At 33.3% G+C, this 16,933-nt stretch overlaps 2 protein-coding genes across 3 annotated transcripts; both read right to left on the bottom strand.

Annotated features, from left to right (window-relative positions):
* Positions 1-9,547: 9,547 nt before the first annotated feature.
* LOC139898843 (uncharacterized) lies at positions 9,548-15,198 on the bottom strand. 2 transcript variants are annotated; one of them, XM_071881643.1, is made up of 7 exons: positions 15,083-15,198; positions 14,840-14,902; positions 14,490-14,622; positions 14,265-14,368; positions 11,922-12,093; positions 11,464-11,604; positions 9,548-10,761 (listed from the first exon to the last, which is right to left on the bottom strand). In XM_071881643.1, exons 2-7 carry the CDS (start codon positions 14,881-14,883, stop codon positions 9,925-9,927), a joined length of 1,431 nt encoding a protein of 476 aa, XP_071737744.1. In that variant the 5' UTR covers positions 14,884-14,902; positions 15,083-15,198; the 3' UTR covers positions 9,548-9,924. The 2 variants fall into 2 exon arrangements, with proteins under 2 accessions (XP_071737744.1, XP_071737745.1); XM_071881644.1 differs by lacking the exon at positions 15,083-15,198 and adding an exon at positions 14,995-15,037 and having other exon boundaries at positions 9,551-10,761.
* Positions 15,199-15,559: 361 nt separating this feature from the next.
* LOC139902208 (uncharacterized) lies at positions 15,560-16,666 on the bottom strand. The gene has a single exon (XM_071884856.1). It carries the CDS (start codon positions 16,664-16,666, stop codon positions 15,560-15,562), a length of 1,107 nt encoding a protein of 368 aa, XP_071740957.1.
* Between the last annotated feature and the right edge of the window lie 267 nt (positions 16,667-16,933).

Raw genomic sequence — 16,933 nt, 5'->3', positions numbered from 1 at the left:
GTATAACCCACACATATATAAAGTTTAAGTACTCGTGCCTAGTATGTAAAATGTAAAATGCGCATGGATTCTCAGTTCCCAAAATAGTTAAAGTAAAAAGGGATGCTATAACTCACAGTGGTAAAGTAGTAGTAAAGTTGACTCGGGAAAAGTAAGCAAGTATGTAGGTCCAGAAAGTCCTCAACCTAAGACAAATATTACTAAGTCAGTAAATCGTCCCAATAGGTTTAAAACTATGTAAATTAGGTCTTAAGGGTCATCATCATTCATCATCAAACAAAAAGTATAAAGTAAGTTTCATTCTAGAAAAGAGTTTAAAACAAAGGCTGACTTCGGTCAGTCGCCACGGCCTCTATACCTACTGAAATAAGGTGAGACAAGTGGCCATGGTTCCATATATGAGTCCTTTAGTGGTTGTAAAAATTCCAGAAGTAAACTCGTCTTTGTTTGACCGTGGCGACGGTTTAAGTGCGAGTAGGTCAGAATTTTCAGCACAACGTTAAAAGGACATACTGACGTTCGGAGGGCCATAGATCCTAAACCGTAACTCGGATTAAGACGAGTCTTAAATGAAAAGTTATCTAATCGAACAGAGATAACTGAAAATTGACTTTACAGTAGCCCAGGTATTCTGATCAGTTCCAGAAAATAGTAAACAGTGTGTTCCGGTGGGTTCTTGGTGCTTGATGTTCATCACGGTTCTCATCCTTGATGCATATAGCTTCAAGTGTACAACTCGTTGATGTGTTTACATCATCTTTACCAAGTTTTGACCATCATAACACAAGTGTAAGTCTAAGATAAGTAGCACAACTCAATTAAATGTTGCAAGTAGTTTGATGAACCAAAGTTACATCAAGATCTTAGATCCGACACATACATGAACTCTAAAAGTAATATTAAGCTACAAACTTGAAAGTAAACTAAATAATCAAGATCTTAAGTTGTAGAACATAGTTCTTAGTTAATCTTGAAGATCCAAGACCCAAAAGTCTAGATCTAAAGTTACTAAGTTAAATCCTAAGTCATAACACTTGAATCTTTACTTTAATGAAACCATAAGTTATGAAACTTAGATTCTCATCTTGTAAAGTGTATGTAAGCTTACAAGCTCTTATTTACAACAAATTAAGAAGACCATAAGCTATAGAAACTTAGATCCAACACAAGTATATGAAGTTATAACTAGAAAGTTATACTTCCATGTTCTTGAACTTATAAAGTTAACTTTTAGTTTCAAGAAATATGAGATCAAGATTAACTTGTAATACTTGACCATTAAACCAACAAACACGAATTTAAAGTGCATAATATGAAGAAATAAACTAAATAAACAAGTAACAAGTTCATGGTTGTTCATACTTTTAAAGATTCATGCTAAGGCTTTGATCTTTAAGAAAGTAAACTTTAAGATTACAACATGAACTTCAAGTATGGTTTTACAACTCATGAATTTTAAATCTTTAAAAGCATTAAATGTAGAACCATAAACTAGAAAGTTTAGGTTCTTATTTGTTCTTGTAATGACAAGATAATATGAAGAACAAACTAGAAAGTTTGATTCTTAATAACTAGTAAGTATCAACTACAACAACAAGTAAGTAAACCATAACAAAGAACAAGTAACTTAAACAAGCAAGAATGATGATGATGAGCACTTATGGCTACGGTTTTAAGACAAGGAAGGGAAGAAGAAAGTCTTGAAAGAAACTCACAAATTGGAGAGAAAACTTGAGAGAAAATGGAAGTATTTTGTGTGTGTGAGAAATGAGTGAAGTATACAAGTGAATAAGTAATAAAAAACAGATTTTGAACTCCCTCATAGTCCCTAGGTGGCCGACGGTTTACTCCAGGAAAAGGGAAGGGAAAAACCTACTAGTTACTTGCATGTATTTATCTTAAAATGGTAGTAAAGTTAAGTTGCATGGGAAAGATGTGTAATTGTATAAGTAACTAGCCTCCACATGACACTAACTAACTAGTTAAGCCTTAATGGACTACTTGTAACAAAAAAGCTCCTAAATAATCCATTAAGATTAGTAAGGTAGGCTTCTAAGTCCATTAACATTAATAAAAGCCCAAGTTCAAGTAATTAACAAGTTAATCCAACAAAGCCCAAGTAATTAACTATTAACACTAGTTAATTAAAAATGATTAATAATAATTAATCATGGATGCAAATAATATCCGAAATATTATTCGTGAAAAGTTCGTGTGTCACAAAGACGTGTCGGGCATTTAAAGTCATGTATGGTAACAAGTAAATGTATATAAACAATACATTCATTAAAACACAAGTATTAATAATAAATATTATTAATAAAACGTTGGAAAAACCTGGGTCGTTACAGTATGAGTCTGGAGAATGATGAGAAAATGTCCAGAGTACCCTTTAAAAATTATGTGAAAGGACGAATCAATCCAATAGAAACAGTAACTCAACTGATAGGAGTAGACACTTTCTCTATTAGTATATTAGGATAATAGAAGTTGTGATGTGGTCCAGCGGTTGGTGGCCTGCCTCCTTTAAGGGAGGTCAAGAGTTCGACCCTCGTTGGCTAAACACAATTTCATCCCTCCATGAAATATCCACCCATGTCACCTTTTCCATATCGTTTTGGGGGGGGGGGGGGGTTGTTGGTAAAGGGGAGGGGTTTTACTTGGCCGTACCCTTGGATCCGTTTCAAGGTTTCCTTCCGGGCAGCGATGGGAGCGGGGTTATTATCGATGCATCGGCATAGTCGAAACGGGAGATGATCGCAACGGGTGGTTTAGTCCCCCTCGGGTGATCTCAATCGCTGTTAAAAAGTATATTAGGATAATAACTGTGACTCAAATATGTCTTTTTCTTGCTTTTGTAAGGTAGAGATCGACTGTTTATTCATTTGATACAATTTTGTTAACTAACCACGGAGTATTTACAAGAATACATTATCCGAATATGCGTTGCTGTCTCGAGAGTGAACTCACAGCCTGAAACTCAATTTGTGTGCAGAATCTATGTGCAGATTGACTCAATATTTGTGCAGATTGACTCAAATTGTGCAGATTGAGCTCAATCTATGAGTTCTATGGCTTTTCTCTCACCTTTAGTTATCTATGAATCCCTTTATTATATATATATATATATATATATATATATATATATATATATATATATATATATATATATATATATATATACATACATATATATATACACACACACATATGGAGGATCAGATGGAAATGACAAGTTGGGGGAAGGGGAAGTAATTATTTTTTCCTTTCTTTTGAATTTTTTTTTTTTTTTTTTTTTTGTATAAACATTAAGATCACTTGAAAATATGAAAATTTAAAAAAGATACTTTGTGAAGAATGTTATTATTTGGGCGAGAAAACGCTCGAAGAAATAACATATAACATTCATCATGATGAATGTTATTTTCGAGTCTTTTTTTAGGGTTTAGAAATTAGCATTTAGAAATTGGCGTTCAGATATTAGGGTATGAAAATGAGGGTTTAAAGTTTAGATTGAGTTTTTAACACGAACGGTTTAGAGTTTAGGGTTTTGGTACTAAACCCAAAACCCCAAACCTAAACTCTAAACCGGCCTAAATTTTGAATATATATATATATATATATATATATATATATATATATATATATATATATATATATATATATATATATATATATATATATATATATATATATATAATCACTTTTTTTTTTAAATCACTTTTTTAAATATTTTTAGATTCATAAATCACTTTTTTTTTAAATATTTTTAGATTCATAAAACTACGTCAAAATACTATCCTAATCTATATTTTTATAAGCTAAAAACATTCGAAATCGTTCAAAAATCGGTGATGAATGATAATCATTCAACACGATTATTATCATTCATCACCTATTTTTGAACGATTTGATTATATTTTTTGTGATTTTTGTGTTTTCTTCTATTTGCAAATTTAGAGATCCGAATATGATAATTTTTTTTAAAAAATAAAATCTCGTTTGTATCATTTTTAAACTTATCCATAGATCTTGCCCCTATATAAATATATACTCCGTATATATATATATATATATATATATATATATATATATATATATATATATATATATATATATATATATATATATATATATATACAACAACAACAACAATACGCAATACCACATGAGTGGTGTATGGGGGAGGTAATATGTAGACAATCCTTCCCCTATCCGAGAATAAAGATAAGTCATTTTTCCACCCAGAGTGAAACACTCTCAAGAGTGGAGAAACTCATCCCTCTCTTTATTCGACAGATAAAGAGATTGCCTCCGAGAGGACCTCCGGCCTTTAAGTAGGAAAAAGGTTTGTTTTAAAAATAATAATAATAATAATAATAATAGACGCCATGGAAATGGTAGAATCAAATTTCCATGGGTTTTAAATCCTGCCTGGAATTTAATTCAGGCTCTAAGAGTCAGTCAAGTCGCCATCAAATCAACGATTGCAGTCGACTCAATAGAGCCATACATACATACATGCATGCATGCATGCATGCATGCATGCATGCATACATACATACATACATACATACATACATACATACATACATACATATATATATATATATATATATATATATATATATATATATATATATATATATATATATATAACTGAAACGTAATATCAACAACATATGATTGAAAGGGTTACAAAAACATAAATTGAGACAATTAGCGTAGACATCCATGTCCATGCAATAAAGTCACTAAATGACAAAAAAAAAAAAAAAAAAAAAAAATAGGCCAACTTTAATTTTTTTTTTTTCTTTGACCGTCTCACATGGACATTTATTACTTTCTTTTTACATTTTTTATCACAGTCAGCAACAATAAATGTTGAAATATGTGTCTTGACCGCCTATTGCGTGGACGTGTCCATGCAATAGGTACTTAGCATTATTTTTAGTTTTTAATAAAATAAATTTATTTTAGAATTTTAATATTTATTACTTTAGAATTATTAGTTTTTCAAATTTTACTTTAAAAAAAACATTCAATTGCCTCCAATATAAAATAAAAATAAAAAATCTCAGCAGACTTTTTGTGTGGATATGTCCACGCAATAGGTGATTTTTCACGTCTACACAATAGGTAAATTATTGATTATACAGGAGCAGATGAAGAAGATGTTGAATGAACATGTGGGTGGTCCAAACCCATTATCTGAGTCAGGCATAATGGATACTGTATTGGGTAAACGGCGCGGCCATAGAAGGGGACGCGATCAGATTCTATTGAATGTTACGTTATACGCCTCATCCTCTTCCTCAAGTGCAACCTCGGGACCATTTTCACCAGAACCATCTTCATCTCATGAACACTACACCCAAGCTGGGTAACATTTTTATTTTTAAAAGTTCATTTCATTTATATAAAACTTACTACATTTATTTTTATTTATATGCCTCTTTTTCTTATTATTTATAACTTTGGTTCTAAATTAAAACTTACTACAAGTGTTGTTATAATATTTGAACTTCTTTATATAGCTTTGGTATGTTTTGATAGGTGAATGATATACTTTGTAGTATTTGAACAATGTTTATTTATTTAAGCCGATACATAGTCAGAGACTATTGTTCATCTATAGACAGTATCATAGAACTACAAAAGTCCTCATGACTTCTCGTTCAACTTACATAATTATTATCACCCGTTAGTTTATATATATATATATATATATATATATATATATATATATATATATATATATATATATATATATAGGTTTTTGAGCTCGTGCGTTGCACAGGTGTGTAAAAAATTGTGCAAAAAATGTAATTTGCAGCTCATATTGGTATGTAAATAGCGATTAAAAAATAGATTAGGTATAAGAATTATTTAAAAGTCTGTGGTGTTGACAAATTTTAAAAATTTCTTTTGAGTTTAAGAGCTTGTAGTGTTGACAAATTTTAAAAGTGTTGTTAGTAACTTAACGTTTACAATTTTTTTTTCTTTCTCACAACTAATATCTTGTTCATTATTCTTTTGAGTTTAAGAGCCCGTTGTGTTGGTTTTAGAACTCGTGCGTTGGATGGTGTTAAAATATTTTACAATTATTATATACAATTATTTTTTGAATAAAGACACTTCTGGTAGTGTCTAACTGATATGGTAGACTTTTGAGCCCGCGTGTTGCATAGTTGTAAAATAAAACAATAAAAACTTACTTGGTTCTCTAATTGATATGGTAGATTTTTGAGCCCGTGTGTTCAATTTTGATGTTTTGTAATATATACATGTACATATGTATTAAAATTAATTAAAAAACGATGCTCCGTATTAATTAGTACATTGTAATATAGTATAATAATAAAATAATTTAAATAATATGTATAATCTATACATATAACCTATACATATAACAATCCATAAATAACTTTCAACCACAATCAAGAATAACTTTTTCGTTTATATATATATATATATATATATATATATATATATATATATATATATATATATATATATATATATATATATATATATATATATATATATAGTACTTATATATATTTGATCCAACGTATGTAGACGCATTGATCGCGGAAAAAGAAAGATTGTTCGCAGAAAGAGAAGCACAAGCACACTTGGAGAGATCAGCGAGACGCGGTGAACGGAAAGCCTAGAAAATTGCAAATGCCATATCCAAAAACTTAAACTTAGAGGTTGTGTTTTCGGGAGACGAGAATGACGAAGACGAGGATGGTGAAGTTGGTATTAAGTGGCGTTAGTATCTCGAGGTTGTTTAATACTTGCTTTAAACTACTTTGAAGTAGGATTTTTGAACTTGTTGTGAATTAGAACTTGTGAATTTGTTAGTAGCTTGAATTTGGTCGCTTGATATTGATTTAATTGGTGTTCATATTGTTGGTTATATTATTGTATTGCGAGAAATATGTAAAATAGCAGAAGACGGGAAAAAAGATCCGGAAAACCAGTCAGGAAGCTGCAAATACAATTATGTTGTATGTGCATTTATATTTTTGCCTGGACATGTCCACACAACAGGTTAATTGTGACAACACACCTTGCCCGCACATGTCCACACCATAAGTTAAATGTGAGAACACTTCTTGCTTGGATAAATTCAAGCTACAAGTCTATTGTGAGATCTCTATTTGCGTGGACATGTCCACGCGAAAGTGTACTTTTCTTTTCTTTTTTCCTTGTAAATGAATTGAAAAAAAAATTGGTCGGTTAACGGTTCATTAATTCGAAAGTTTAGAAAACGGTTGACAATTTATTAATTGAATGTTTAAAAAAAACAGTTGGTTTAAGAAAACGATTAACAATTAGCTAGTTGAACGTTTAAAAAAAAATGAAATAAAAGGTGGGAAAAGGAAGTGAAAAATAGCTAAAAAAAAATAGTGATAAGAAAGTTTTTCAAAAGAAATAGAAAAAAGTTTACTAAATTACCTCCGAAGTTAAAAATAATTATAATAATGTCATCATAAATCGGAGCCAAAACTTAGTATATACTCCGTATCTAATCTAATCATAATATGAAAATCAACACTCAACATAATGAAATTATCAAAAGCAATAAGAATATGTTTAAGTGCTTAGGTGATTTTCAATCATTACTTCATTATTGATATGAAATGATTATTAAGAAACACCATGTGTAAATCCATTAAGCTGTTGTGTATTAAAGTCAAAGCAGTGTACTACTGAGATTTGTGTGTATTAAATTAAAGATTATATATTTATATAATTTATGTTTGTTAAGGATTCAACTAGAAATGATTCCTGATCGGGTTTTATGATCGTTTTTTAACCACTTCGAAAAATTTGACCAAATTTCCTGCAAAAGTAACATAATCTCAAATCTCAATTCATTGATTGTACAACAATAACGATATTCAATTTCACGTAAGTAATGTACGAAAAGGTAAGATCCAGACAGTCATACTTCTACTTTAGAATACAAGAGAAATCGTTTTCCAATCCGAATTAGAGAAAAGGTTTCCTATCATTAGGCGGGAAAAGTCATTCATCCCTCTACTCAAGGGTAGAGAAACTAATTCCAGAAGAAACTCCGGTCAATAATAAAAGTAAAGCGCAAAGATAAGGCTATGAGAAAGTATTAGAAAGAAATCAGACACATATATAGAATTGAACTATGAGTCCTGGATGAGATAGACAAATAAATATATATGAAAAAACAAACACGTGTTCAAACCAGAATAAATAGGTGTATATGGAAATATATGATTAAAAAGAGGCAATCAACCTAAACTATCTTAGTCATCTATTTTAATTCTAGACATCCACACATTCCCATATAAAATCATGTCATCAGTCAACAAAAGCTTACTCATGTCGATTTCAGTCAAGCATCCACATACATCTAGGTCTACCTCTTCTCAACCTAACGATACATCCAATACCAATGATCTATATTTAGAATGTCTTGCTAGATCTCTACTCTAGCTTACACCGTAAATCGTGAGCGCCTCTACTCTCCTAACAGGAAGTGGACGCCTCATAACATGCCCAAACCATCGAAGTCATTCTTCTCTAAGTTTGTCGATGATGCTCCAAACTTCCAGGTTCTCCTTGAAACCACATTTGGTATCATATATAGCATGGCTTTACCACACGTCCACGTAAGCATCCTCATCTCAGCCACCTCCATCCTTCTTTCTTGAGCCTTCTTCATTGGCCAATACTCTGATTCGTACAACATGACAAATCTAATTGCCACCTTGAAGAATTTTCCCTTCATTTTAAAAGGTACCTTCTTATCACAAAAGACTCCGGTCGATGCTCTCCACTCAACCATCCTACCTTTATTAGGTGAGTCACATTCTTTTTAATCCTTCCCTATTTGTGAAACACTGAGCCAAAGTATCTAAAAGAATCTTGTGGATGTAATATCTGGTCTCCAATGTGAATATTCTTCCCATTATTGACTTCATCTTCGTTACAAGTTCATTGATTGTACAAAGCACAAAATTTTGATGTACAAAACAGAACTTTGTAACTTTTGATAGTATTAAGTTAGAACTAACTATTACGTTTGATTATATAAATTTGAAAACAAATTGATTGTACAAAGCACAAAATGTTGATGTACAAAATAGAACAAAACTTGTATAGTATTAAGTTTGAACTAGCTATGAGATTTGATCGTATAAATTTGAAATAAATAATGTACTTACGACAATTTCGTATCCATTTAGAAATAAAAGTTTGGTTATGAGAACCGCACTACAAAAAAAAAAAAAAAAAAAAAAAAAAAAAAAAAATTATAAAGATTACATATATGTGAACACAACAGATTACATTACATTACATTACATTACATTACATTACATTACATTTACATCTAATTTTTATTAACTGTTCAAATCTATGACAAACAAAAGTTATAAAACACAAAATGCGCATATGAACAAATGTCTGTCATGTTCACCGAAACGAGTATTGTATAGGAAAAATTCTTAAACTACTCTACATTCGATTCTAGTCCAAATCGATATACCTAGACACATTTACATATGATTTAATCTACTTACACTAATCGTTTAATCTGTTGTATATAAACCGTTTAATCTGTTGTATATCAATTGTATGAACTGAAAGTAGATAAGATACAAGCATGACATCATGCTACCCATAATTTCTACTTACGGTCACATAAGTATAAGATCAATATCATAAGTCCCAAACTAAAATAATGGCCTTATACGTAGATTAAGGATTCATTAGATGATCCTTCTCATATAGTATAAATCTTTCAATAACGACGATATATGGACTCACTTAATGTAATATCGAACCAAAACGTACTTCGCCACATAACACAACACGTCAAACATCACTTTACAGAACAAAACAAAGCCATATAATAACACCTTAAAACATTCTTCAATGATCTTCATTAGAACGTGAATTATCAGCGAAAGATGAATCGCGAGATAACTCACCTTGACCCCTTGACGTAAACAAATTTGGATACGACATAAAACCATCATCCATTGATGCCAACCTCTGCGGCTGATGAGATGTCATCGACTGTGAAGTAGGACTTGAAGAACTGAAAGTCTCTTGATGGTCAACGTTTGACTTTAAGGGTGGTGTAAGAGGTTCATTGTTGTCTCCAGAAAACGGATTCTCGTTAGACTCATATTCATTCTGTCTTTTGACAAGTTCACTGATTCGAACCTGGGCAAGGCTTGCAGCTGCCCGAGCTGCCGCTGCTGCCCGTTCAGCACTTACTGCTGCCGCTTGGGCAGCAGCCAATACATCTTGTAAATCATCTTTGATACCGGTTCTGGTTCTTGAAACTCGGATGCTTTCTTTCACTGGTGCCGCCTGCGTATCATCGTTGACAAAGGTTTTCAGTTGAGGAGACTGAATGTTTTCTTTCGGTGCAACAGTATCTGATGGTGGAGATATGAAGGGTAGAAACTGTTTTTCTCCGGTTTCGGTTGGTGCGGATTTCGGTGAGGTAATTACGGGTTCATCGTTTAAGTCGGATAATGCAGATGGTGGAAACGGAAGCATTTCGGGTCTGGAAACGGTTTCTGAAGGAGCAGTAGGGTGTACTGATGAATTGGGAACCTTGGGAAAATCTAGAATGTCGAACTCTGCATCCGAATCTGATTGATCGTTATCAATTTGTTGTGACGTTGTGTGTACGGTTTCCTCATGTTTTTCTTCCGGTAGAGGCAATTTTGGGCTGGCAAGTTGAGTAGGGCCATTCTGCAAGAAAAAGAGAAGAGTTGATAGCGATTAATCTGTGTTTAAAATTAATAATCACTATATTACTTGTTATAGGTAGTAATTTGAATCCAGTTACTTATAAATGGGTCAAGTTTACTTCTAAATGGGTCAACTTGGATTAGGATTCATTCCTAACGGGTCAAATCCAACAACTTACCAACTAGAGAAACAGATGTTAAGTCAGCAAAAACAAAAAGTGAATGCTTAAAGCCTCCCAAATCATAATCATAATAATCTTAACTTCAATATATCAGATATTCAGATTTTTATGTTAATAACGTAATCTTTGTAATCATAACTAACATCAACTACGACAAAAACAAATAGTAGGCTTAATCTAACCCTAGCAGTCTCAAAAAAAGTTGCTAAAAAGAACACACCTCAACACAAACCTGTTTGAATCAAATCCAGAATCAATATATCAATTTCTGACTCGTACTCAAACTTGATCCAAAACAATTTCTAGAAATGGATGCATAAAAACATATATAACGTCTATATCTTGTAAAAAGCAATAAATACTCACGTTAATCACCATGGTGCAGTCAAATAAAATCAGCAAACTTAACAGAAAACTCACAAAAGCAACAAATACCAAGTTAAGAAAGCAAGTTTATATGTCATAGGCTCGTCTTTTTGAAAGGAAAAAAAAAAGACAAAATAAGGATAAAATATGCTAACCAATAAATCTTCATGTGGCTTTAGTAATTCAGTTTCTGATGCAGTAGGATCCCAATCAAGCTCATGCTCCTCTGCAATTTCCTTCAACATTTTAAGCTTCACATCAGGTGATGGCGCACGCACTGATAAGTGTTCAATCAGCTGAAATACCAAACGACGAAAAGGGTAAGACGGTAATTAGCCACCATTATCACTCATATGAAAGCTGGTAAATAGGACCATTATCACTCATATGAAAGCTGGTAAATAGGACCCACGATTATATCCTAAAATATTAAACGGACACACAACTTCCTTCTGGTCCGTCAAGAAATTAGAGTGCATCAACAAACTCTTACAATTCAAAATTTCCTATTTACGCATAAAAATAGCAAGTATGCTCCGTATATTAGACAAAACAAATAGTCAAACACTATTAATTATAAGTAATTATATTGAATTAAATGACGTTTAGACACCTGGCGATTAACACCACATTCTGGCATGAGTTCTGTAGCAGCAGCAACAAATTCTTTACCATATTTACCGGTAAAGGCCATTTGAACCTGAATTAACTCAGGAAGATCTGCACATCTTGGTGCAGCAAAACACAAACTAGATATTGCCTCTTTCAGATCAAGAGGACATTCCCTGTATGTAAAAACAAAATCCAAACACGTACACTAGGAGTTATTAGAACAAATTCATAACAATAAGAATAATGAACAATGATATATAATGACAGAACTGGCATTAAGTAAAAGGGGTTAAAAGTAAAATTCAATATAAATCGCAGCTCACAGTTGACCAAGTTTATCTCCGATTTTTTCACTTTTAACCGATTTTTTCATTTTTTCCGATTTTTTGCCTGTTAACCGAGTTGACTCGGACGTTACCGATTATTTGGCCGAGTCGAGGCCCGATAACTCGGCAGCGATTTAAAACCGAGAATTCCCAGAGTTCTCCAAACTCGGCCGATTTGTGCAACACTGCTAACAGCTTAAAGAGACCTATGTAGGTTACATTGGCTAAATAAGTATGGTACCCTTCCCTTGTGTTTGGCATTTAACCATGCAGCATTATCGGGTTATAGAATTCAAAACGGACATAATTATCAGGTATATTTGGTAGTGACACAATGACACTTAATGCTACCAATTTCAAGAAAGATACAATGACTCTGGTGCATAAGAAGGTAAATACATAAATCTGGTTTTTATTAGAAGTTTCTCTCTTAATAACACAACAACATCTTAATGAGCGTTTAGTACAAAACAACTATCCACTTTTTCACTTCTACTTTTCTACAGTAAACGCTTTCCTTAAGAAAACTAACCAAAATATTACGAAAACTGTTCAGATGTAAAACATGTTGTAGACATCTTCCAAAAGGAAATAACTTATAAAACCATAAATCATAGTTTTTAGATCCATATGGTTATATAAGGGCAAACAGGGACTTTTGATTGCATAAAATACTTTGAGAAAACACGACCTAAAAAACGTTTTCTAGTTTCAGTTCTCATAGAATATTGATTCAGAGAACACGAGTTTACGACGACTACACATGGCTTTAGCAATTAGCATCCAATATCCCTTTTCAGGGCAATGAAACCTTATTTTATCTTATTTCTGAGCTTTGTCAAGCAATCACAACATACTCTTGTTTAGATTTACACTTTTCACATTATCTTTATCGCATTAACCTCACTACTTAGTTATATATATTTCTCTAAATCCATGTACCTCCCTTTACCTGGACTTGTTTCTTTACTAAACATATCATCTGGTGACCTAAATTATATTGAGAAAAATATTGGCCTCCTGTAGAAATACTATCTTGTATGTAGTATGGTACACAACTACAAATAAGCGTACAAGTGACGTTTGTTTTGTCTTCCTTTAACCTCCCAAAACAATTTTTTAGATGTAGATGCTTCAGTCATCCCAAAAAATAAGGGGCTGTCACACAATACAGACAATACCTAATCTCATCTTATTCACAAGATTGTGAAAACTAAACCGGACTGCCAGGTTGAACCAAATCAACCGGGAACCAGCGTTGTTACTGGTTCACAGTGACATATTAGACCACTTTAAATGAACCAGTTAAAAACCCGTACGGTCAGTCAAACCTGGGGTTTCAGTGAAAACCGGATTAAATGTTTGAACCACGTGGAAAGTTAAAGGCTTTGCAAGGTGGTTAGTATTATATAACAGTTTGTTTTTTTGCTGAAATTTTGTTCACACAAACATGGAACAAATAGAATTTTAGTTTGGAACAAAATAATTTGAACATAAATCACTGTAAATCATAGCTAAAACTACAAGTTTGGAACTCATAACCACAAGTAGTATAATGATAAGCTTGAAAACCAACTTATCTACTAACCAAATTTGTTTGATGTTGTAATTCATAAATATTTATTACATGTCTCTTTGGCACTCACGATTTAAGACAAATATTTTATCAAGTGTTGAGTTCCTTGCAAGAGGTCTCAGGTTCAAATCCTGTCTAGGACGAATACTTTTTGGTGGCCAGGGAAGGGTTGGAAACAGTTAGGGACTAATGCTGATGGGCTGCGTACACCAAAGTGTGGGTTGTATCACTCGCCCTCCCGAGTGGCTTACTCCCGAACAGGGAAAAACCTCAGTTTTATGTTTAATTCGGTTTTCAAAACATTCATTAATCATTATACATACTACTAGCGTGCAACTAAGTAGCATATAACTACTAAACTTTCAATTCAATATCCACATCCTCCTTACGTATTCAGACATGCAATACAAAAGAATCCCCAAATGAAAGCAAAAAATCTAACCTTTGAGATTCAATAATCGGAAGACGAACAACAACAAGCTCGCAAAATAACTCAATTATTTCTTGAGCTGCCATCATTTTTTCTTCCCTTATAATATGCTCAACCTAAACATAAACATATTAACCAAACATCAACACAAGTCTTTTACTTTTAGTCTCATAAAAACAACTGAACACACCAAATAAACAAATTTTGAAACAAAGGGATTATGATACAATATCATACCCTGATTCGAGCAGTAGCTTCTTGACCAGTCTCCAGAAGCTTCGCAATGTCACGTCGCATCTGCTTTATATGAATCTCTCTACGATTCCTCAGCAACTTTATCCGTGGAATCGTCAATTTCAAAAGTGTTTTACTGTTAAATTTATCAATTTTATAAAAATTCAAAAACTGAGCTTCTAGGTCATATTAAACAATACAATAACAAAATTCGCCACGTTTGGCTCACGGAATCCAATGGGATTCCATCAAAATTGGAATTGAATTTAGACACCACGCGTGTCTAAATTCAATTCCAATTCCGCCACCTGGCATAAACAATTCAATATTACAAAATCAACAACAATAATTACCATTTAGAAGCCTTGAAAGCCCCTTTGGCGAAGAAAGAATCCATCACAGGTGATCTTGATCGTCTGATTGAACAATCAAAACAGATTAAGATGATCAATTAAGATGCGATTGATGTTTGATTACTGATAATTGTTTGTATAAAGTATAAACGCACCTACTCCACTGTCTAACAAATTATTGTACGCGTTTATATATATATTGAAAAAACGGAGTGTTGGATTACGTGGATAAAAATTGCTTACTTAAGATGGAAGAATTGGTTGCTTCTTCGTAGATTCTGATAACAAAAGCTTTTGACGGTAATTTGAGATTTAGGGATTTTGATAATACACGGGATTTTTAGACGTATATAATTTTTATATACTTCAAAAATAAAATATAAATGAAATGAATACAAAAATATAAATATATATATAAAAAATTAAGACGGGACCTAAAGTTTAATTTGACCATGGTTGGTCACAAGCTTTTAACAATGTACACGTAGGGTCGCACAAATTAACAAGCGTTAAATCCATCTCCAGTTTAGTGAATCAAGTGACAAACACCTTATGTTCATTTTCGTCTTTTTTTTTTTTTTTTTTTTTTGAAAAGCAAGGCATAATATATATAAAACTCAAAATCGAGTGTTTACAATACAAGGCGCCAATCAATAAGGAGATCGGCCCAATCGAAAGCGAAAGTGACCCGTGTGCAGAGAGAGCACCCGAGCTACAAAATTACAAACTTAAAAATACAAGAGGATTAACAAGCCAAGTAGACCAATTGATATTCTTCCCTTTAAGGCGACTCGAGATCCATTCGAAAGCTTTTACTTGGATTTCATTCACTAAGACCGGAGCACACCACATCTCATTACGAAAAACTTTCATGTTGCGATTCTTCCACAAGTAATACGCACACACCCAAACCGTTCCTTGCCAAATTTTCTTTCCCGTCGATGATGAAGCTTGCGAGAGATTACCTTCAAGGATATCATCGAACGAAGATGGACAAGGTCCCAAATTCCACCAATTATAGATACGAGCCCAAACTTCCAAAGCGAACTTACACGAAACAAGGGAGTGGTCAACCGACTCGAGCCCATCATCACACACTGGACAACGCACACTATGCAAATCGATTCCCCTTTTATCAAGCTCAATCCGTACCGGGATTCTTTTCTTTAACGCCCTCCAAGTAAAAATTTCTATCTTTTTGGGAATGAGATTATTACGAAGAGTTTTTTTCGGGCTAGATGGGTGACCAAGAATATGTTTATCAATAAGGAAAGACAATTTCCTCACTGTAAAAATCCCATCATTTGCAAGAAGCCATTTCCATTTTTCCCCCGAGTTAAAATCAAAGTGTATCGACTTAAGTATGTTCTCTAGTTCCATCAATTCATCGGCTGTTCTACCTGATGGCACACGAGACCAGCCCCAGATTGGCTTGTATATATCGCCTGGCATGAGCTGTGAATGGACAGGAACAGAAGGGTGTTGGGGGCTTTCGGACGACACCTGCAAAGAAGAGAAATACACAGAGGCACTAGATAATCGGATATTGTGACTCGCATCCCCCAACTTCGCTGAAAGACCTGGAATCTGAGATGGACGAGACACTGAGTCAGACCCGTGAGCAGCAGCAGCAAGTGGTGGAGCAGACCCGTGAACAGCAGCAGCAAGTGTTGGAGCAGAAACTGAAGCAGAAACTTTGATAATTAGATCACAGAGCATGACTTCTTTATTTGACTCGAGCCTGTAAAGTCTTGGAAACATATCTTTAAGGCAACTTGAACCGCACCAACTATCGTTCCAAAACGAAGTGTTCTTTCCGTCACCCATGGATTTGATGAAAGAATTCTTGAAAGCTACATCACAATTTTCAATGATACTTCCTGCAAAAATAATGTTATTTCAAATACCCGAGGTCGATTGACGAGCAAGCCCATCGCCCGACCTCAAGCCACCGTCAATTCCATAAATGCTACGAATGATTTTGGTCCAAAGACAGTGGGTTTCAGTTTTAAACCTCCACCACCACTTGCCCAAAAGAGCAAGATTCTTGCCTTTCAAGGACCCGATATTAAGACCCCCCGCCCCATATGATAA

Source organism: Rutidosis leptorrhynchoides, chromosome 3 (assembly GCF_046630445.1).
Source record: "Rutidosis leptorrhynchoides isolate AG116_Rl617_1_P2 chromosome 3, CSIRO_AGI_Rlap_v1, whole genome shotgun sequence".
NCBI classification, from domain to species: Eukaryota; Viridiplantae; Streptophyta; class Magnoliopsida; order Asterales; family Asteraceae; genus Rutidosis; species Rutidosis leptorrhynchoides.
Note: the sequence above shows the minus strand (reverse complement) of the source record. Positions and strands in the feature narration are given on the sequence as shown.

Coding starts and splice junctions, on each gene's coding strand:
- LOC139902208 (XM_071884856.1), bottom strand. CDS start 16,666: ATGGGTGACGGAAAGAACACTTCGTTTTGGAACGATAGTTGGTGCGGT.
- LOC139898843 (XM_071881643.1), bottom strand. CDS start 14,883: ATGGATTCTTTCTTCGCCAAAGGGGCTTTCAAGGCTTCTAAATG. Junction 14,623..14,839: donor GCTTTCAAGGCTTCTAAATG/GTAATTATTGTT, acceptor TAAATTTAACAG/TAAAACACTTTTGAAATTGA. Junction 14,369..14,489: donor AAGCTACTGCTCGAATCAGG/GTATGATATTGT, acceptor GTTTATGTTTAG/GTTGAGCATATTATAAGGGA.